The 23,552-nt window shown below is 35.6% G+C and overlaps 2 protein-coding genes across 2 annotated transcripts; one reads left to right on the top strand and one right to left on the bottom strand.

The window, feature by feature from the left end:
- Positions 1-1,259: 1,259 nt before the first annotated feature.
- On the bottom strand, positions 1,260-2,717 carry LOC113766583 (ferruginol synthase-like). The gene is made up of 3 exons (XM_027310760.1): positions 2,463-2,717; positions 2,009-2,207; positions 1,260-1,855 (listed from the first exon to the last, which is right to left on the bottom strand). The coding sequence occupies exons 1-3, from the start codon at positions 2,715-2,717 to the stop codon at positions 1,260-1,262; spliced, it is 1,050 nt and encodes a 349-aa protein (XP_027166561.1).
- A 10,272-nt stretch (positions 2,718-12,989) lies between these two features.
- Positions 12,990-23,342, top strand: LOC113753381 (protein CHROMATIN REMODELING 35-like). Its single transcript, XM_027297547.1, has 8 exons — positions 12,990-13,064; positions 13,469-13,570; positions 15,777-16,858; positions 18,064-18,132; positions 19,137-19,448; positions 20,018-20,176; positions 21,251-23,022; positions 23,105-23,342. Exons 2-8 carry the CDS (start codon positions 13,486-13,488, stop codon positions 23,106-23,108), a joined length of 3,483 nt encoding a protein of 1,160 aa, XP_027153348.1. The 5' UTR covers positions 12,990-13,064; positions 13,469-13,485; the 3' UTR covers positions 23,109-23,342.
- Positions 23,343-23,552: the final 210 nt, after the last annotated feature.

Genomic DNA, 23,552 nt, shown 5'->3' with positions numbered 1-23,552 from the left:
AAAGATTTGATCCAATTCTGTCGAGGACAAGAGAAGAGGTTGGAGTATTGGTGAAATCGCTCAAACAGGCTTCTTTTGATGGTGCTGCTGTTCATCTTAGTGCTGCAACTTCATCCTTAGGTGCCATGGCAGTACCTAAGGATGAAATCAGACGGGACTTATAACTCCTTGATTTGGAACTCTTGCTAAGGTGTTCTTTGATAATTTTCTTGAGAAAATCATTGGTGAGCATCTTCAATCCCAGAGAACAAGCAAACCAAGGACTTTGTAGACATCTTGATGGGAATCATTCAATCAGGTGAATCTGAATTCGAGTTCGATGGTCATCATGTCAAAGCTGTTTTGTTAATACTTTTGATAGCTTCCAAGATTTTCTTTTTTATTTTGCACTTCATTTCTTTTATGTTCTTACCAAAGTTTTGAAACACATCCTGCTCATTGAACTGGAAAGTATTATTGGATCAAAATTCACTGGTTCAACCGTTAGTCTAATCATTATTGCCTCGTGATACTATAATTACGTCGTAAATAATTAATATATTACTTTAATTATAATATAGTCCAATTAATATACTTTCTTGGTTAATGTATTGAATTAAAAATCAAATTCCGTCTAACCAAAAAAATAAAGAAATCATCCCTCATTGATCAAATTTAAAAATGATTTTGTAGATAAGAAACATGAAATTATATGACAATTGAAACTTCTAAATGATTTAGAGTTAAAGCATAGTTTCAGAACCAAAAAATGGCAAAAAATGCACGGTTGTACATCTTGCATTAAATATGCTGACAACTAGACTAATATCACTTTGATTGCATGAAAGAACCAGACATAAATGTTCAACATCAAGAACCGAACTACTTTAATAAGAGCCATTTCTTGTTCAATAGATCAACAGTCCAATACTGGACGAATTAACAGGTTCACAATATTTAAAAGCAGTTTTTTAAACCCTTTCAGGTTTGAACGTCAACCCAACTCGGATAGCAACCAGGACAATGGTTCAACCAGTTGGACTGGCCAGTTTGATCTGGATTTTAAAACCTTGGTTCTCACCGTTATTAGATGATGTCATTGTTTCTATTTTTGATAGAACGATTCCTATATTCATTGCAGTATTAAACTTTAACAAGATATGCGTTTCAATAATTATTGGATTGACTGTGACAAGCGAAGGCAAATTTGGATCCTCTCCTGACATGGACTTTCAGGATTAAGACAGGTTTCGCTGAAGATTACTGAACAAACCATTACATTATGGTTCCAAAAGAGCAATGGCCTTAAGGGGCACTGCCTTGTGTATTGTACCTCCCAACTCTTCTGTCATGTCAAGTTCTTCTGGTTTGATCCCTTCTTCAAGCTTCCACTCAAATTTATGAAGCAAAGCAGCCACCATGAGGTGCACAATTCGATCAGCCAGCGGTAGTCCTGGACAAATTCTTCTTCCCGAGCCAAAAGGAAGGAGCTCAAAATGCTGGCCTTTCACATCAATTTCTGTATCCATGAAACGTTCAGGCACGAATGAAGTAGGATCTGACCACAAGCTTGGATCCCTGCCAATACCCCACACGTTAACCAGTATATCAGCACTTTTTGGCACCATATATCCATTGATTTCTGTGTCACTTTCGGCTTGGCGAACTAGGAATGGGGCAGGAGGGTGAAGACGAAAGGTTTCTTTAATAACCGATCGCAAGTAAGGAAGATTTGAGATATCTGATTCTTGAACCAGCTCGTTTTGTGGAATGATTTCCATGATCTCATCCCTAGCTTTTGATTTTTTTTCAGGGTTGCGTAGTAACTCTGCCATTGCCCATTCCACGGTGACTGAACTTGTTTCTGTCCCTCCAACTAATAAATCATAAAATAGAGTGGAGTCGGAATCAAATTATGGTCATCGGGTGATTTTTTTTTATTTTCATAATTCAGGAGTTATATATTAGGAGTATAGGACCAGTTATATATATAAAGTATGCATTGAATGTATAGGTGCATTAATATTACTCACCAGAATCAAATTCTTCATGCCCATGTAGCTCAATACAGATTCATTTTGCTGATTAAGATCAAGGAGGGTTTCCAAGAAGTCATTTTTCCTGAGATAAGTGTTGGATGTGTTTCTTTCTTGTGATCTCTGACGAATGATACCATCAATAATATCAAGCAATTTTCCGTAAGATAACTTGGCTGTACGCCTTATGCCCTGTGGATCAATTGCACTGAGGACGGGAAAGTAGTCCACGAGATTAGGACTAGCAGCGGTTTAGAGCGCAGTCCATACCATTCCTTTTATCTCTCGAGACGAGTTAGAGCTAGATATAGAATCAAATTGTGCAAAATCAACCGAGAAGAAAGTGTTCCACATCAAGTCGAGAGATGTTGAGAAGGCAGCTTCACCAATATTTATGGTCTGTCCTTTGAGACCATGTTGGAGTACTTAATTGCACAGTTGCAGCACCTTTTCTTGGCGGAGCCCTTGACTGGCGTTGAGCCTTTCTGATGAAAAGATACGCTCTTTGCATAGTTTGCGAAGATTGCGCCACTGGCTTTGTGCTGGTAACCAGAAAACTGAGAACTTATGGTGGTCCAATGCTCTGACTGCATCGCAGATTTCTCTGCCTGAGAACTCTAGATCATGCTTTTGAAGCATTTCCTTGGCAATTTCTGGTGATGATACAACTATTGTTCTTCTACTTCCGAATTTAAGTGACATCAAAGGTCCATAAGTTTGAGAGAGTTTCACAACTGATATTGGGGAGAATCCACTGATTTGCAGCAAGTTACCGATGATTGGAAATGGTAAGAACAAAATGGTAAGAACAAAATGCACTGGCTGTCTTGGGAAAAAATGGCAATGGCAAAAAGTGCAGGAGGTCTAGGCTTTAAGGATATTGAAGCTTTCAATCAAGCACTGTTAGGAAAGCAAGTTTGGAGGATACTTACTAAACCAAATCTGTTGGTTAGTAAGGTGTTGAAATCCAGATATTCTCCTCAGGAATCGATACTACAGTGTAGTCTCCCCAGAAATGCATCCTGGATTTGGCAAGGACTCATGGGGGCAAGAAGTCTAATCAATGCTGGAATAATAAGAAGGATAGGAAATGGAAGGAGTACAAATATATGGAGCCACAAGTGGATTCCAGACACTGATACAGGGAAGCCAACTACTAGTCGAGGGAATCATTGTGAGCTGGAAAAAGTGGAGGAGCTTATTTGTCAGCATAGGTGGAACAGAAACATCATATTCAGATTCTTCAATAGCAATGATGCACAAAAAATTTTAGCTATTCCTCTGAGTCTAGCTGATAGGGAAGATAGCTTTTATTGGCAACCAAAGGTGGGAGGGATGTACACTGTCAATTCTGGTTATAAATTTCTAATGAAGCATCACAGAAAGAGAGGCAGGCGCAGGCAGGAAGGAGCTAGCTCTAGCTATACTGCAAGTGATTCGGAGTTAGCTCAGATGTGGAATACACTGTGGAGTTTAAACATCAAACATAAAATCAAATTTTTCATCTGGAAATGCATTCAAGGTGCTCTGCCTGTGAAAGTAGCAGTAAATAGACGAACGGGGGTGGGTGATCCGATATGTAAGATGTGTGGATTAGCACAGGAAACAGTCGAACATCTTCTGCTGAATTGCCCCCACACGGAAAACATATGGAAGGCATCTCCCATTCAGTGGGATGGAGCAAAGGAGCAGCAGGGAGATTTCAAAAGGTGGTGGCGAAGAATCTCTGAAGCAAGGCACAGGTCAGAAGGGATGGAACACATTGGATTAACTGCAAACATCCTGTGGCAGGTGTGGAAAGAAAGAAACAAAAGAGAATTCGAGAACGCTACCTTTGATCCCCCCTTCAAATCTATAAGGAAAGCTCATTCGGAATGGTTAGAGCAGCAGCAGATAGAGTACAAAGAGAAAGGAGAGAGCACGTTTGAAACAGTCCCTAGGCAAGATGCTCAGAATCAGAATTATGTAAATGAAGGAGAAGTGCTAATGGAGGTGAATACAACCATGAAGCAAGGGCAGTTGTTTGTGGGAATTGGAGTCACAGTTCAGCTTTTTGCAAGTAACACGATGATAGGGTGGGCACTGAAAGACATTAGTTCTGGAAACAAAATCCTAGATGAAGCTTTGGCACTGAAGCTGGTGTTGTGTAAAGCTGTACAACGCAAGTGGAGCAATCTTAAGCTGAGATTTTGTAACAAGGAACTGTGGAGACAATTAAAATATCAGAGCCCAGCAAACAGCAAAATGGCAACAGTACTTGAAGACATCTCTCAGTTACAGAGATTGTTTTGCATGTGCTCTTTTGTTTTGGATAGGGAAGAAAATATGATAGTCAGTAAAACACTGAGTGTTGATACTTTAAGCATTATTGTGGATGAGGAGCGACAGCTTCCTCAGTGTCTTTGAACACTAGTTTGTAGAGTTCCGATCGAGCCGTTGCTCGCACTTGTAATTTTTTACCATGAAAGCAATGAAATCATCTTATCGTTTCGACAAAAAAAAAAAGGAAATGGGTAAGGCCCTGGAGGGAGTTTCTTGGACTTGTATTCACTGGTATTTGGTAAGATCAGAACGTGAATACAGTACCAAATAAGAGAAATTAGAGGTATAAGTATCCAAAAGGGAAAGGTGTTTGGAGCATCCATATTTTCACAGCATATGCAACCTCTTCAAAAAGTATTGTAGCAGTGTGATCAGTTACCTCTTCAAAAAGGAATTATTACTGAATAAATGAGGAATCGTTGGCTCAAATCCCTGAGAAACTTTCCAAGAGGAACGCTGGCTGGCTGGGGGAGGTCTCTCCTGAGTCAACGTGATTTTTCCAAGATTACACAGCTACCAAAATTTATTGCATAGATAAATGACGGCTACGTACTTCTTGAACATGTATCTCAAGAGGAAAAAAAAAAAGAATTAGGCAGGAACGGTTGCAACTTATAACTGTCCTGAAGGTTAAGGGGTCATGATTGATCAAAAAATAAAAATATGTAAGACCCAAATTACATGTTGTATATCGTTTTCAACTTCACATATTGGACTCACAAAAATTTGATTTATATTTACATTGTGTTCAAAGTAATTTATGTATACATTTCGTTTAAATGAACAAAACCTTTGGGGAATGTAACCATCCTTGCTTATCCCAAGAAAAAAGAATAAAAACTCTAGACTGTTTAGAGCTTCGTAGAAGAGGGAATAGGGGCTGCTAAGTGCTAACGGTAATAATTATTGGGGTTAATCATATTTTATCCCTTTAAAGAATACCTCATTTCTCAGTTTACTCCCTAATCTTTAATTTTACTCACTTAACCCCCTTTAGGACAAAATTACCCTTGCATTATTTTAACTTTTCATTTACCTTGTTTTCCTTTCTTTTATTTCTTTTTCTCTTTCTTCTTTATTTAATTCTTCCTCTTTCCCACAAAAATCTTCACCTTAATGATTGAAATTAAAAAAGAGGAATTGCAGAGATCTATCTTCTCCTTAAATGATTAAAAAAATATTCAAATCACTTTCCTAAAATACAATTTTTTTAGCCTTTCAATTCTTTTAATTTGGGTTTTCCTCTTTCCTTTCTAGTTTCTCATTTTATTCCCAAGAAAATATCTTAAGATGAAATTGTGACCTGATTAATAATCATTAATTGAAATTTGTGACACGTGGCATCATACAAAAAATCAAAATTAGTTTTTGATGCCTTTTAAACCTTCACCCGGCCCAGAAATATGCAATTATAAACTCAAAAAAAAAATCGTTGAAATGGAATTTTATTGGGAAGGATGAAAGAGAGAAGAAAGAGAAAAAGAAATAAAAGAAAGGAAAATAATTTCATCTTATGATATTTTCTTGAAAATAAAATGAGAAACTAGAAAGGAAAGAGGAAAACCCAAAATTAAAAGAATTGAAAGGCTAAAAAAATTGTATTTTAGGAAAGTGATTTGAATATTTTTTTTAATCATTTAAGGAGAAAATAGATATCTGCAATTCCTCTTTTTTAATTTCAATCATTAAGGTGAAGATTTTTATGGAAAAGAGGAAGAATTAAATAAAGAAGAAAGAGAAAAAGAAATAAAAACAAGGAAAATAAGGTAAATGAAAAATCAAAATAATGCAAGGGCAATTTTGTCCTAAAGGGAGTTAAGTGAGCAAAATTAAAGGTTAGGGGATAAACTGAGAAATGAGGTATTTTTTAAGGGGATAAAATATAATTAATCCTAATTATTGTCTGCTACATTTCTGATGTGGACTAAAAGTTTTCCAGTGCTACTCCAAAGGATTTTATGACAGAATTCAAATCCATAAAGACGTCAGGGCTAGGTTTCGGCAAAGCATTTAGAACGAAGTCCAGGTAAGGTCCCCAACCTGTACCAGTCGCAATTTTCTGCTTTTCCTTAACGTTTCAAATTATAATGGTTCACTATTTTTTTTAATGTTCTGAAACAGTAGCTATTTTATAGTTAAAACAAGATTAGAACAGTAAAATTTCAATGATAATAAAAAATACTGGAAATAATAATTTGATTTTTTTGAGCTAGTTAACATCTACTAGCATTTTGTTAATTGTTCTGCACTTCTACTACACTAACTAGATAGACAAACTTCAAATCTTTTTACACTGTAGGTAGCATTACCAATCTCCCCCGCTTTCATCCTCCAAAAATTAGCAGATTGAGTTCTGTACATCGAGCTGTTTCACCAAGATCCCGTTTGGAATAAGGATAGGGCAGTTAGTTAAATATGATTGTTGTACTTCGTCCACAACTTGGTGTACGTTTATTAGGATTGGCAACGGGTAGGGTAAAACTGGATATCCGTGAGTATTCAATCTGATAGTTAATTTGATCACTGATGGATTATCTGTTAGGGTTTGAACTTGATGAGGAGTTACCAACGAGTAACTCAATAGAGTTTGGTAAGAGGATTTTAAAAACCCGATACCTCATATATATATATATATATATATACAATGTTATGGTCCAAGAACACATTTCTTAATTTTATAACCCAATCGGATACAACTCTAACCCAACACAAATAAAGACAATTATGATTATAAACAGAAGAAGGTTGATTTAACCCTTCACTAAATGTTGGATTTATGTTTCAGGTCATTTGGGTTGACCTGCCAACCTGAAATTTTTGGATTCGGGTCAGGTATCTTGACCCGTTTAGGGTTGGCAGGTCGTGTTCGAATCAGCAAGTTATCTTTTGTACCCGGGTCTCAATCCAACCCACCAACCCGTTTCTGACCAAGTTACTTAATTAAGATTAGTATATTATTAGTTTTTTTATTGCATTTTAATCGATAATCTGTCTAAATAATAGAGTAAGCAAAGGACTTAGTACTTGATCAGAAGCTCATTGTAAGATCGACCCTTTTACACCCTAAACTATAAATGTGACCTGTATACTTGTAACATTTGGTGTATTTTAGATTTAAACTTAATTACATTTTTGAAACCCGTCAGCGGTAAATGTATTACCTTTTTGCTTCGTTCATTCAATTTTGAAAAAAAAAAACCTTAAAGAGTGTTTAATCATGTTTTATCTATTGCTTCCAACTTTTTATCTAGCAAATGACCTATCTAACTCTAAATTCACAAAAGTGTTCCAAATCATTGCAGACATTTGTGGAAAAGTGTGTCAAGAATAAGTTCTATGATGTGGTAATAATATCACTTCAGCTTGCACCTTTTTATCATTTTCACGATGAAGAGCCGTGTATTAAAGTAATTGGGGTTTTTTTTTTCCACTCTTTGGCAGTTTATAGTAAGTCTTTCTTTCGTTTTTGATTTGTCCATATGATCAACGTAGATGACAATAATGTCTAAGCATTTTGGATACTCGATTCCATTTTACCCAAAAAAAAGATACAATTAATTCCAGGTTTTATAGTAAAAATCTAATAGACGTGTCAAGATGAACATTTGGACAATCAATAAACCCTAAGAAACTTTCTAAAGGTAAGCATTTGTTACTGTGTATTGGTCTTAAATCAAGCAGGAGACAAACGATGTAAATGGCTGGTGCGGACTTAAAAAAAAAAACACACAAAGGATTGCTCTTCAAATTCTGCAAGTTTTTTCTTGAGCAAATTTTCAATCAGGGAGATAAAGTTGAGAGTAGAAAGCAATGAAAATTATTTTAAAACATGTGAATATAATTTAAGCTGCAAGTGTGCAAACAAAACTGGTGCATACATATGCATGGTTACCATCTGCCCAAGGATTCAATAAATCTCTTGGCCAAAAAGCATGGATAGGGTTCCAATGAAGATAGCTTTCTTTCTCTTTGTCTTGGTTTTGACATCTTGTTAGTCTCTCTTTTTTTCCTTATCACTCTCTTTCTGAGCAAATTACTACTTAAAAGCTACTTAGCATCGTGAAATGTAATTATTTAACACTAGGTTTTTAGATATTAATTAACTTTGATGATAGACTAAATTATGTCCTGCTTGTCAAACAAATGAAAAGTTGCACGCTAAAACTTAGCGTCCAATATCAAAAAATCCTGTCGATATTCTACCTACAGACTAGGTCTATATCAGAACAGAAAATTCCATTAATTTTGAGGAATCCCAGATGAAAACTCCAGGCAGTTGTCACTACGGTCTCATGTGTTCCATTGTCAAATTTTTGAATTGATGATTATGACCAGATCGATCTTTCTGACTTGTAGAGATGTTGGTTTTGCAGTTCCAGCATTCCTGAGCATGCAGAAAATTAAGGCGGAAGCTGAGGAAGCAGTACTGCTGCCAAGAAAAGCAAATGACAATTAGCATTGAAGAACATTATCCTAACGTAAATTGTCCTAGAGTTTCCCAAAGGGGCTAGCTCGAATTGCATGTCAAGAAATTTCTGCCGATGTCTCACTTGCTGGTTTCCTAAGATGTATATCTGATATGGCTCTTGTAGACCTGCAACAAATGATGATGGAAGCTGCAAAATTGCCCCAAAGTATTGGTCAAAACATGATACTGCAGTTTTTTTTTTCCCCTTTTGTGAATTTAACCTACTAAATTTGTATCTACTCTAGTAATTGTCGGAAGAGTGGAACAGAAAATGGTAACAATGTAGAACTTGAGTTGTGCTGATAAGCATTGTCTTAAATAAACTATTTCAAGGTAACAATATTTTTTTCCTAACACAGAAGGAACAGGAATAGCAATTTAAAGAGCCATCAATAGAGAAAGAATAGCAGAAGAGAGTTAATAAGAAAGTTTACTTGAGTATTGGGAAGGTCAGGTCAAGATTTATCCGATGGGATCAAGTTAAAAAATAGCTGTGGGGAAATCCAATAGTTTGCACTTGAATTGACCCCATTCACCTTCCTTTCATGCGCGCTGAGTCCAATACTATATTTCAAATAATTACAAGTCCACTAAAGAGCTAAGTATTACAAAGCGATATAAGGCTGAATAATTTTTTTTTCAAATAAACAATAAATGCCAACAGTAATCAGTGTGGCTTCTTGTGCTGCATTGTGGAAGAATGAGGAAGAGGGGCAGGAATGGCTGCTGGAAGCAACCGTTTCTGACAGTTCACGGCCAAGATTTGGTCAAAAAAATTGTACGGTCCAGATCTCATCTTGTACCTCGCTTTTAACAACATGTGTGAGATCTACAAAATTTTGTTCTAGAATTACACGTTGTTGAAAGTAAATTATATCATATGCAAACAGAGTTACGTCATGTACAAAATGCACATCACCTTTAGAAACGGTTGCAACCATTCCTGCCCCTGGTCCGGAAGAATGAGGATGACAGTTTATTTTAGAACCATATAGTATTGTTCCTTGGTGGATTTTATAGACGTAGTGGACCAATAGTCTGCATAAGTTGTCCAACTAGATGTCTTTTTTTTTTTTTTCTTTTTTCTTCTAATTATATGTTTCCTTTTCCGTTTAAATTAATCATTTGAGAAGCCTAAAAGATTTTCAAGTTTGATTGCTGTTTGAGGGCTTTGGTCAAATTAAGATATGTTTACGAATGATACTGAAAAATATTCAAGAAGTTTTTATTTTTTATTTATCTACTTTAGTGGGTTTGTTACTTCTCCACAAGAAAAGAAGATCTGCACTAAGTTTTTATAACGCATTTGAGCTGAAGAGGAATTGAGCTGACCGCTAAAGTCGAGACTCCATAATATAAAGGTTCCAGATTCAAATTTCTTTTCACTTCTTAAATTTCATCATTTTTTTAGGTTTAAGTTAGCTTAATAGCATTTGGTGATGATTTAACTATGAGGTAAAATGCACACTTGACCATCAACATGCCCCAAAATTTCGTCTAGTCCACTTAACCCCCCAAATAACCAGACTATTTCGTCAATTTTCAAGTTTTTTTTTTTAAAAAAAAATTTAGCAAGGAAAGAAATTTAAGAAACGGAGAGGGAAAGAGAGATTTGAATTTAAGACCTCTATGTCTCGACTCTCGAGGTCTCACTGTGTTCAGTTGTTAAGTTTGATTGAGACATTTTTTGTCATTTTGCTTGCAACCCATCTCTCCTCAATCGGGTAAGTTATCCCCACCATTAGACTAATTAACAAAAATCCCTAATTCATTTCAACCCACAAAAATCCCTAATCGGTTGAAGCCAAAAATCTGGAAAATAAAATTGAACCACTGATTGTATAATAAATGAATCACAGATTTTATTTGTGATAATAATTGTTGTGCCTTACTCAGTAGGAATACAATTTCCAAATTTATGTTCTACCCTTCCCTATTGGCGCCTGATTAGCATAGAATATAAGGTTCACCATGTCCATTTGCTCACCCCAAGTTTAAAAAAGCGCGTTGAGTCATAGGGATTTTATATATTTTCGGATAAGTCCTTCAATTTTGATACCCTCTACAATTTTTGTAGGTGGAAAATGGGCATCTAGTGAATTGATATAGAATCAATTTAAAGATGAATTAGAAATTTATAAGTAACCTTACAAAGATGTAATTTAATCAAAAGATAAATATATAAAAAGTTGATTTTCTACCCCTTACTCAAGGTAGAGGTTGTTTATCTTCATAAATGGGCAAAAAAAAAAAAAAAAAAAAAAAAACCTGTTCTAGTCTTTCAATTCTCAAGGAAGAATAACTTAACAAACTTTTTAAAAAAAGTTAATGTATTAAATCTTTTAAAAAAAACTATAAGAGAATTAATATTAGATGTACAAAGCAATAGGCCGTATTTTTTTTTATTTTTTTATTTTTTTATTTTTTTATTTTCTAGTTTCTAATTGCTCACATGTACATAGCTTCTAAAAGTCCATGAATAGATCAAGAATTCCATTATTTGCCCTTTTTTTTTATATATAATAAGGAAGGTGTGGGATTAAGAAACAAATAGAGGGGAGTAGGTAATTGAATCTAGAATATCCAATTTTTGAGATTTTAATTTTAACTATTAGATCAATACCTCATCGGCTAAATCTAGTGGCTGAAAAAAAATCTCACAAACATATAAAACTTAGAAATTATCAACTCTGGACATGTTTGCCCCGCTCATCTCAAGACAAATAGCTTACACTCCAAATTAACCTATCCAGTTGTTTGGACAATATAGTCAAAATGATCAGTCAAGAAAGCTGTAGTCATTAAACCATTTCCATTCAATCAAAAGTCCCTTGTTTATTCAGCTTCTCCTGTATTAAATTTGTATTCTTGCTATTGGAATTGATCTGGTCTTTAAATTAATCTCTGCCTTTCATAGATTTGATCTTTATTTTTTCCCTCTACCCATGCGCTTTAAAAAAACAAAATAGAAAGAAAAAGAAAAGGAAACTCAATTTGCACAAATTGAATGAGGTTAAGCTACTAGTTGTTTGTAAATCAGTAGCTACTGAATCAGATCTAAGTTGAAGACTGCTTTTTCAGGTAATGTATGTGGGAATTCCAATTCAGTTGTGAAACATGAAAAGAAAAGATTAGTTTTGATAGAAAATGATAAAAAAAAAATTACTTTTTAGTTCGTACTGTACCTAATGAAATCAAATTCTAATAAAAATTAAATCAATAAAGAAAATCAAATGACCAAAATATAAAAAGGAAGAGATGCCAAAGACACACAATGAACTAAAAAAAAAACATTTATTAGAATGTGGTGAGAGTTGACATCTAGGACTAATTTCAATGGTATCCCTAACGTTCTTTTTTTTTTTTTTTTTGCAAAATGGAATCCCTAACGTCCTTAAGTTAGACCTTTAACTTTTCATTTTATATACATAACACCTTACCATTTCATCCCCAATTACTATCATTTTGTGCAGTATTCACCACACAAATATTCCTTGTTAATTGTTAAAAATTGTTAGTAGTTCCTAAGAACAAAAAATAAATAAATAAATAAAGCAAGCTTTTATCCTACACCTATGTTTTTTTTTTGACAAATCCCATAAACAGGGGAGGTATGCAATCTTTTTTTTATTTATTATTTTATAGTGTAAGGAAGAGGTTTCAAGCAGAAAAAAGGAGGAGGACAGAAAACCTTAACCTGACCTCTAATTTGTGTTAACTATTTGGGACATGTTCATAATTTTATTATTTTAGGGGTCCAAAATAATAATAATCAAGGCTATAAAGCTAAGTGAGAGTTGGAAAAGAAAAACATATTGGAGTGATTTGGGACATTTTCCATACTTAAGGGGTTCAAAATAATAATAATAATGAAGGCTCCAAAAGCCAAGCAAAAGTTGGAAAAAAATAAACAAACAAACATATTGACATACAGCTTTAGAAAGAGACTAAAGACAGAGCTTTAATGGTCATCAAAGAGAAATTAAAAGCATGGCATCTGAAGGGTCCGAGTCTTTTTTTTTTTTTTAAGAAAAATGAATGGTCCAAGTCCAATACTTAAGAAGGAAGTACACCCAAATAAAAACAAAGGTTCATAAAAAAATTAAAAGTAAAAATTAAGAAAGTCTAGTCTATGAGTCAGAAAGTCACGCTTCTGTGCTGGTCATTTTTCTCCAGAAGGTCTTTCTCACTTTCCTTTCAAATTCTTTACACTCCTGTTCATGGTTCTTCCTCATACTTTGCTTCAAAATTTCCAAAAGGTGATTCCTTTGCTTGAATTTTGAAATCCCTTTTGTCTCTTCATTTCAAAGTTTGTATCTTTTTCTTCAATGGCGTTTAGTTTTTGGGGTTTTACTGTGATCATCAAGAATCCATTTTCCCCCTTTAAGTAGCTGTTTTGTCTGCAAAAATCAGAATGCATGCGATTTTTACGCTCAGATAAGAAAGCAAAAAGAACCCATTTTTAATAAGGTTAAAGGGTGTACCTGAGCTTAATCTCTTGGGGTGTGTCAGTATGATCAGGATAATCAAGAAGAAGTCGATAGTGTTTGTGCGTTTTCGGTCTTGTATTTTGTCAGTTTCGACTTGCATGTTGAATGTTGATTTTTGTTGACAATAATTTGATCCATCTGCTTAATCTTCCTCTTTTGGCTTCCAAAATCAGTGTCTTGATTGATCAAAATGGCCTCAAAGTCTGAAGGGTCACAAAGCAGTAGCACGACCCCAATTGCCAAAAGGCGTCTATCCTTCAGCTCCATCACTACTGGTAATCTCTCTCTCTCTCTCTCTCTCTCTCTGCTTAGGCCCAAGGTATATCCTGATGTAGCTCATGTTAATTTTTGGTGCATTTTTTCCTTTTCTTTTGTGTTTTCCTTGCTGGTTTAATATATTGCATGCCATCATCCCCATAATGGGGTGGTGCAATGGTAGTAACGAGAGTCGAACCCTTGCTTATTGCCTATAAAAGTGTGTCTTAACCTCTGGGCTGACCCTTGCTCTAACATTTGTTTGTTTGTTGTGTATGGGATTTTGTATAATTAATTTTTTAAAAATAGTCTATGATGCTTCAACATGTAAATCAATTCTATTAAAAAGGTTTGTTTAGATGAGGAGATCAAGATTCTTATTCTTCTTCTTTATTTTTTTTTATTTTTTTTTTTGAGAAAAGAGAGGGGGGGGGGGGGGGTGGGGGAAGGTTTGTAAACTGTTGTGTAACTTGATAGTGTAGATTGTATTTTACGCAAATGCTGTGTGCGTGGGCTCTCAAAATTGGATTAGTCTAAATGTGAATTAGAGTTGAGTCCAAATTGTGTTAACAAAATGCAAACACAAGGCAGAGAATGCAGCCTCATTAGTCATCCCTATGCATTTCTATTCCGGGATTCTAGCAATTGGACTGCAGTATAATGTCAGGTTCCGTTGTTTGTCAGTTGGATTTCTGAATTCTGATATGTTCGTTCTCTATTTTGTAATTATAGTTGGGCAGTTATGGGTACTGACTTTTACTTCTGCAAAGAAACTGTTCTGGCTTTTGTGAAATTTAATTATTTGAATGTAATGCTGAGCATTGGATTGTGATCATAGACAGTGGAGGCAATTTTTCATGAAGCCTTTTGGAAAGCATAACCAATCTATCACACAAAAATATAGCCTCTCTTCAAAGTATTCCATATTTATGGAAACAATAAGATTGCCGCTGTTGAATATCTAGTGTGAAGTAATTTTGACGGTTATTGACGAAATGAAGATAAAAAGGTGGTTAAAAGAGAAGGTAAAACTAGAAGGAGAAACAGAAAAACTGGTTCCCCATTGTCATTTGCCAAACCATTAATCCCTGAAATCCCAATTCAAGTGTTAAGCCTTTTTGAGGTAACCTTAGAAGGATTCTCAACATACAAAGTAATAGGTAACAAGACTTCTGAACATTTTGGAACAGATGATGTCAGTCCTTTTGTTCCAGTGAGAGAGGAGAATTCAACCCGGAACCTTGGATTGTTTTTCAGTTAGGGGTTTCTCGTGCAGTTAGGGGTTTCCTTTTGTATAATGCTCTGTGAAGTGTGATATGAAACAAATATTCTTTTGTACTCAAAAGTAAGAAAGGAAGGGCGTGCAGACTGCAAATGGTCTGGTGATGGCATTTAGGCAGGGTGAAATGAAGTTTAATTGCATACGTCAGTATTTGTTCATAGTACTAAAGAATGCTTGTATCGCTCAACCAGATGCAACAATTGGAAATCTAGCACACATGCACATTTGAATTTGATAAAATGACCTCAATAGGGTTTTGGTTACAGAAGATGTAGTAAAACATTAATGGAAGGATCAGCCATTGGAGATATGTTGATCACTTAGTTGCTTGCAGCATCCCATGCATAAGGTCATCATCAAAGGAGTTAAATTACAGTTGTATTGAGCTGAGTGGTTTGCATACTTTTCTTTTCTATGTTCTGATTTTTCACTTAACCCTGTAATTTTTCACTTAAGCATTCTAACTTCTAAGTCCTGTTGTGTGTGTTCCTTGCCTATATCATCCATAAATGTGTGTTCCTGTCATTTAACTTTATGTCGGTAATATTTTATACTCTTAAAAGGTTCTGATATTTATATGTATGTCAAAACTGCAGCCAACCCTGTTAAGATTTTCTGGAGCAACTTCAAACATCTTATATAAGCTTGTTAAGTTGCTGAGCACAATAACCCACAATGTCTGTACTCTAAATTCTTGCATCTGCTGTTTCCGTTGAACTTGTACTATGATAGCTTTCTCTTTGGATATCACAATGAACTAAACAATTAAAAAGTTGCTCTCCTGATGAAACGTTTCACCATGTTAGCTCGATTTGCCAAGAATTTAAAGCTAAAACGTACTTATTGTTGTGACATGTTTGGAGAAGTTTCACCATGTTGAATTTTGCATTTTATTCTTTTGCATGAAGCATAATATTTTGAATTTTTTGTTACATTTGAAACAGGTTTGACTTCCAAGGAGCAGAAAAGGGCTAAAGTTGGTGAAGTAGGAGAGTGCAGTTTCAGAAATTCTTCTGCTTGTTGGTGTCATGACTTCAAATGGAAGGACCAGAAGGTCTGTCCCAAAGTAATAGGTCATGAAGATCCATTTTCTGCTGACAATTTGCTAGAAGATTTGGATATCAACAGATACGGAAATGTGAAGAAGGATATTGAGCATCTAATTGCTAGAAGGAATCAGTTAATTTCACATGGATTTGCAGCAAAGCCTCTGGTTCCATGTAAAAATCTGAGCGCACAAAAGATTCCTAAAAAAGTAGATTTTGGATCAGACAGATATGGAAGCGTAACAAGGGAAATTGAGGAGCTATTAGCTCAGAGTCAATTATTTGGGTGTCTGTCTTCAACAAATTCTACAATGTCATGTATGCGTTTGAAAAAGTATTTAACCAAAGAAGATTTGGAGTCAAACCCTCCTTCTATGCCAAATATTATTGATTTGGAGGATGACGATGAACCTCCAGGTAATGGTACAGTTATCAAGTGTGAACCAGCTGAAGAGATAGACACATCAGCTAAGTGCCTTGTTGTCATTGACTCAGTTGAGGAAGACCCTGAGAATGACAACAATTTTTGTCATTCACGCAGCTCTGCAACAAAGCCTGTTGTTCAATGTTGGAATCTTGGTGTAAAAAAGAGGCCCAGTGAAGAAGATTTTCAGTCAAACAAATATGGAAGTGTAACAAAGGAAATTGAGGAGCTCTTGGCTCAAGAGAATCAAGTATTTGGGGTTCTAGGTTCAACAAATTCTGCAATGTTGCGTAAGCATTTGGGTACGGAAATGTATCCATGCAAAGAAGGTTGGGACTTAAAGCCTCCTTCTGTGCCTGATATCATTGATTTGGAATCTCCCGATAATGGTACAATTGTTGAGTCTGAACCATTTGAACAGATTGTCAGAGAAGCTAAGCCTCTTGCTGTTATTGACTTAGATGATGAAGCCTTTGAGAATGACGAGAATTCTTGCCCTAATGAGGTTGCTGATTTGGCAAAGACTGCTGATAATCTTCTGCAAAATAATGTTGAGGTACATTGAAACTTTTTTCCAGAATTTCACCAAAGCGGGTTTCAATTACTTATCTGGGGTATGTACCAGAAAGATATGGCTCTGAAGTTGAGTGGCATTGATTTTTGTATGTACACTTTTTGCAGTTTCGTACCATAGGCACCAGAGGAGCATTTACAAGCAGAATAGCTTAGCTAATATCTACTACACTATCTTTTCTCTTTCTTAACAAGCATTACAATTTTCTTTACATTCAAACTGTATAACTCTGGATCCATCAATTAATTGGCCAGCATGAAGACTGGAATAGGTGATGGTAGAATATTGTACAGCTTGTTACTTGTGAAAATGAATTTTTTTCTTTGTTCACCTTAATTTGATATTCTTTGTACTGAAAACGATGATTGAAGACATGAAAAGAAAATGAATAATTTATATGACTTGTATTTTGGTACTTTTGAAAGTTGAAACAATTCAATTTTGGATGCAATTAGTCTTTGGTTCTTTTGATAGTTGAAACAATTCAATTTTAGCTGCATTTAGTCTATCCATAACATTCATGTCTCTTGTGCATTTCTTGCTTAGCGGAGTAATTATTCCGCAATAATACTCTTCAAGTGGCTTAGAAGGCCTGCTAGAAAATTTGCATGAGAGAATTTGAATTATCTGAACTGCAAGTTCACTTTCCCCGGGTGATTTAGGTCTATAAACTCAATTTTAGGCTTGAATCATGACAATTTATCAAGTGATAGTTATAAGTTTGAATACCTTCACTGTTTTCTCTTCATGTCCTTTCAGTGATTTAGTGCCTTGTCTTCTTGCATTGCATTTCCAGCTGATTTCTCATTGAGAGTACATTCACTTGGCCACTGGTGTCCCCTTTTTTTGTTGTCAAACACTTAAAATAGTGTCATTGCCATTTCTAGGGTCTAGATTGCACATTGGACCAAAAAACAACAAGAGTTTGTCTTACTCTTGAAAATGAACCTAAGAAAGATAAAGGAGTAATTGGTTCTCATCAATTGCTCCCCGTTCGTGATCAACTGATAGTTAAGTTTCTGCACAACTTAAATTGCCTCTACATGTTCTTTCAATGATAAAGTACCTTATATATATATATATATTTTTTTACCCTGCTGATTTATTTGTTTGTTTTTCTCATAATAGGAGCACATTTGTCTGCAATTTTGTCCTAGAAAAATGACAGTATTATTTTCTTATTGTAGGATCTAGATGCTGCTGATGACCATAAGTTTGAAAGTGCAAAATCTTGCCATGGTAGCAATCTTGAAAGTGTAAGTGGTTGATATTAAGCCTTGCATATGGATGATCCCATGAAAGTTTAAGTTTATAAATACCTTCAGTGTTTCTCTAAATGTCCTTTCAATGATTTAAGGCATTCTATTCTTGCATGTTCCAGCTAATTTATGTGCCTGATTTTATTGTAATAATACTCATTGGTCTGCTAGTGCCCCTTTCTTGCTCTCAAACTCTCAATGGTGTCATTTCTATTTTTAGGGTCTAAAATGCACAGAATTCCAAAGATTGATAGGAGAAAGTTTTTGCCACACTGGTAAAACTGAATCCCAGAAAGATAAAGGTGTAATTGGTTGTGTCTTCAGTCCTTTCATGTGGATGTTAAGTGATAGTCCCATTTCTTGCTCCCAAACACTAAAAGGTGTCATTTTCATTTCTAGGATCTAGATTGCACTGAAGACCAAAATATTAAGAAGAGAAAATTTTCACCATGCTGTTGAAACTGAACCTAGAAAGACTAACGTGTAACGGGTTTTCTTCAATCCTTCTTTATTGATGATCAAGACATAGTTGAATTTCTGACTAGTGTCATGGTTTTCTTTTGTGTTTCTTTTAATGATTAAGTACCTTGTTTCTTGTGTTGAGTTTCCAGCTAATTTATTTGTCTGATGTTGTTGTAATCACACTACTTCTTGCCTCAGACACCAAAAGGATGCCATATTTGTATTTATGATCTAGATTGTGCTCAAGACCCAAGGTTCAGAACAGGAAAAGAATTGCCATGCTGGCAAAACTGATCTCAAGAAAGCTAAAGTTGTAATTGATTTTCAATAATCCTTCAATATTGATGATCAAGCAATAGTTGAGTTTGTGAATAATTTCAGATTTCTCTCTACATGTTCTTTTATTGATCGAATACTTGTGTTCTTACATTGGGTTTCCATCTAATTTGTGAGTCTGAATTTGTTGTAATTAAAGTCGTGTTCCCTCCTGTCCCCTTTATTGCCCTCAAACACTAAATGGTCTAATTTTCACATTGCAGAATCTAAAGTGTGCTAAAGAAGGGAAGTTGGGAAAAGGAAATTCCTATCTTGGTGATAAACCTGTGCTTAAGAAGCATAATGGTTTAAATCCCAGAGCAGAGGCTAAGGCTGAAATGGTGGAGGACAAGAGGCAGACAAAGGCAAATGCTCCTGTTTCACCTAAAATTTCTGAAGTTGAGAAAGACAAAGGTGTGTATGTTGGTGTGGAGGGTGATGCAGAACATGAGGAAGGCAGTCCCCAACATGATTCTGAGTATGGTGGTCTGGGGAGTATATGGAACGAGCTATCATTTGCATTAGAATGTTCCAAGGTGCTTTAATTTGACTTTGAATTAACTATAGCAACTGAAACTGCTGATAAGATTTATACATCTCAAACTTCTTGCCATGGTTTGATTGTAGTCTCAAACATTGCATTTTGATGCATCTTACTTGACTCAGCATTGCCTGTGGTCATTCAATCCGACAACTTTTGAGAGAAAAGGGCAGAAGATCAGCCGCATGTAATGTTGCATAAGGTCTATTAAAATATATTTGCATGTTTTGATAAGAAAAGTATCTTCACTAGTCACATATCTTTCTAACATAGTACCTTGAAAGAATGACATGGAGAGCACTAAAGTTTCGAAAAATCTTTGATTTTTCACAATGATGAAATGAGTTTGAGATGTCTTTCTGCACTTGGAGAGCTAATTGATGTCTTGACCAAGAACTGGAGTTTTGCTACACAATTAAGGGATACTTGTACAGCCTTCCTATGTTTAAGGCAAATTAATATACTGTAGCCCTTTATTACAAAGTTATTCCTGGCTTTGTCTGTTTTGTGCTTGAATTCCCATCAAAGTTTCCTCACCATCAACTTATTGTTTGATGTCAATAGGATACTGCTGTAGATTCTTCATCTGATAAGCACACCATTGTGGGTGCAGAAGATTGTGATCATTCATTCATCTTGAAAGATGATATAGGTTCTGTCTGCCGCGTTTGTGGATTGATCGAGAGAGGGATTGAAACCATAATTGAGTATCAATATGCAAAGGTTTGGTTTTTCTTGGCTCTGTCTTGTACTTCGTTGGTGTTCTTGTCCTTTATTTGCTTAGTTGGGAGTAACTACATACCTGTTCTTGTGATTTGATTATTGTCTGAGAAGTAGCTTCATCCAGTGAAAACATGAAGCTTCCATCATGTACACAATTGCATAATGGGAATTCATGTTTAAAGGTACTTCCACATATGCTATACTAGTACTTCACTCGTTCCTACCTTATGTGCATATACCTTTAAGTGCCTCAAAATGAATCTTACACAAATATGCACAGATAAGGTTGACCTTGAAGCAATGACCAGGATTTACCCGTCACATTTTGTGTACAGAAACTTCCTCTTTGTTCATGTGCATGCAATTCTATGGTTACTTACATTTGATAGTTCATATATCTATTTCATGAGTTTGTTTTTCTATTTTATGTATGCATATGCAGACATGTAATATTGGTGATATGTCTCTTGCTTTTTGTATGTGCAACTGTCTTCTGTAGCTTTATTTCCTCAATACCAATTGTTAGAATGTTCATGTATTTTGACTGCAAAATGCCCTGAGTTTTGTGTTTACATAGCTTGTTTATTGCTTTTGCAGATGAGCAATATCCAACATATTCCATTACCTTCTTCTAGGTTGTTATCCACAAAAATGATCACACACTTAGTTCTGTCTCCATCTGTTTACATATTTATTGGTACAAACCAAATTGTACATGTTTCTTGCAAATAAGCTTGGCATGCTGCAGTTCTTGACTTGAAGAAGCTTCCAAGAGGACCTGCACACATCGAGTAAATTACCTTTGACCATGTAGGATGAGATATGGAGCTTCTGGTCTTTTATTTCTTTTGTTTCCCTCTTTTCAAATTTTGCTTTTATCTCTTTATCCAATGCAAATTTTGCTCACAGTTTGCACATGAGTAAACTTTTAAGTACAATGCTCCCTATGTAAATTGATTTTTTGTGTTGCTCTGTATTCATTTGCTAATTTAGATTTTTCCTTTGGTGAAGTAAATGGATGTCTATGTCTATGGTTCTGGATATTCAATTTCTCTTACTCTTTTCTATTGTTAGGCCAAAAAGAGTGAAAGAACTTATAGATATGAACGTTCCCTCCGAAATGGCCTTGAGCAAACTAAAATCCTTCCTGAAAGTGTTAGATGGGTTGAACATGAAGACTCTTTGACAGAAGTTGCTGTCCATCCACGGCATCGGAAGGTAATGAAACCGCATCAAGTTGAGGGGTTCAATTTTCTGGCAAGCAACTTGGTGACAGATCATCCTGGTGGTTGTATAATGGCACATGCCCCAGGATCGGGGAAAACTTTTATGATCATTAGTTTCCTTCAGAGTTTCATGGCTAAATATCCTTCTGCAAGACCATTGATTGTACTGCCAAAGGGAATCATATCAACATGGAAGAAAGAATTCCAGAGATGGCAAGTGGAAGACATACCGCTATATGATCTCTACTCATCCAAATCAGAAAGTAGGAGTCAGCAGCTAGTAATTTTGAAGAGATGGGCAAACGAAAGAAGCATTTTGTTTCTGGGATATGCACAGTTTGCTTTGATTGTATGTGACATGGATATGAATGAAACAACTCTTGCATGTCGGGATATATTGTTAACTTGCCCTTCTATTCTTATCTTGGATGAAGGTCACACTCCCAGAAACCAAAACACTGATATTTTGAAGTCTCTTGAACAGGTACAGACATCTCGCAAGGTTGTACTTTCTGGCACCCTTTATCAGAACCATGTCAGGGAAGTCTTCAATGTTTTGAATCTTGTTCATCCAAAGTTTCTGAAAATGGGGACTCCTAAAGTCATTAAAAGGCGCATCTTGAGTAAGGTGCAAATATCAAGCGGGAGGAGTTCTATTACAAAGTTTTCTGATGATGACTTCTATAACCTGGTGGAGTGCACGCTCCTTGAAGATGAGAAATTCAATAGGAAAGTGAATATCGTTCAAGATCTGCGGGAGATGACAAGCAAAGTTCTTCACTACTACAAGGGAGATTTCTTGGATGAACTACCTGGACTAGTTGACTTCACTGTCTTTCTTGAACTCAGCCGTGCGCAAAAGAAAGAAGTTGCAGAGCTGAAGGAACTGAAAAGTAGGTTCAAAATAAACTCTGAAGGAAGTGCTATCTATGTGCACCCACAGTTGAAGAAACTTTTGATGTATTCTGGAGTTAAAGATAGGGTTGATGTGGAGAAGATTGATCTAATGTTGGAGAAACTGAAAGAGACTGAAGGAATAAAGGCCAAATTCTACCTCAATCTTCTCCAGCTATGTGAATCCACTGGTGAGAAGTTGCTAGTTTTCAGTCAATATCTTCTCCCTCTAAAGTTCTTGGAGAGACTGACTGTGAAAGTTAAAAACTATAGTCTTGGAAAAGAAATGTTTGTGATCACTGGTGACTCAGACTCTGAAATTCGAGATTCTTGCATGGAGCAATTCAATAATTCTTCAGACGCTAGAGTCTTTTTCGGATCAATTAGAGCTTGTGGTGAAGGAATATCACTTGTAGGAGCATCACGCATTATTATACTGGATATACATCTAAACCCCTCAGTCACTCGCCAGGCAATTGGACGTGCATTTCGACCTGGGCAACAGAGGAAAGTGTACACCTACAGATTGGTTGCCTCTGGTTCTCCAGAAGAGGATGACCATTTAACTTGCTTCAGAAAGGAGTCTATTTCAAAGATGTGGTTTGAATGGAATGGATGTCAGGGTCAAGAAGATTTTCAGATGGAAAATGTTGATGTTAATGATTGTGGTGATTTGTTTCTAGAGTCATCACAGTTAAACCAAGATGTAGTCTCTCTTTACAGAAGGTTAGTCAGTTCTTTTAGCCCTTTCCAAGATCTGCCATATTGGTGATTTAATACTGTTTTGTTTCCCCCTCTTTATTTTCAGGTAAACAGCCAGCACAGTTGGAGGCTTGTAGATAACAGCTTATTTTTGGATGGACTTTTGTCTCATTTTGTTGACAATTATAGGCAGGTGGGGCACATGATTAGGTTTTATAATTTTGATATTGCTGACAGTTTGTAAAAATGACTGGGAGGATAGAAATGTAAACCTCAGATGTTCAACAGAGATTATGTAAATTGCTGGCTGACTTTCAGAGAATGAAGTCCATATTTTGAATTTTTGTTGCTGAATTTGTCACACTTAAAAGGGACTGTAAATTCACCCATTGGGTATGGTACAAATAGGATGGTAAATAACTGTTCTTGCAAGTCATGAACTTGTAAATTGCTGTTGGAAATTTCTTTTACTTGCTAACAATTAGGGAGAAAAGAGGTACAATTTCCAATCTGTTTTTATCATCCTAACTAGCTGGCAGATCATTCAGGTGAAA

This window comes from Coffea eugenioides, chromosome 1, assembly GCF_003713205.1.
Source record: "Coffea eugenioides isolate CCC68of chromosome 1, Ceug_1.0, whole genome shotgun sequence".
NCBI classification, from domain to species: Eukaryota; Viridiplantae; Streptophyta; class Magnoliopsida; order Gentianales; family Rubiaceae; genus Coffea; species Coffea eugenioides.
The sequence above is the reverse complement of the archived record's forward strand: the minus strand, read 5'-3'. Positions and strand labels throughout refer to the sequence as shown.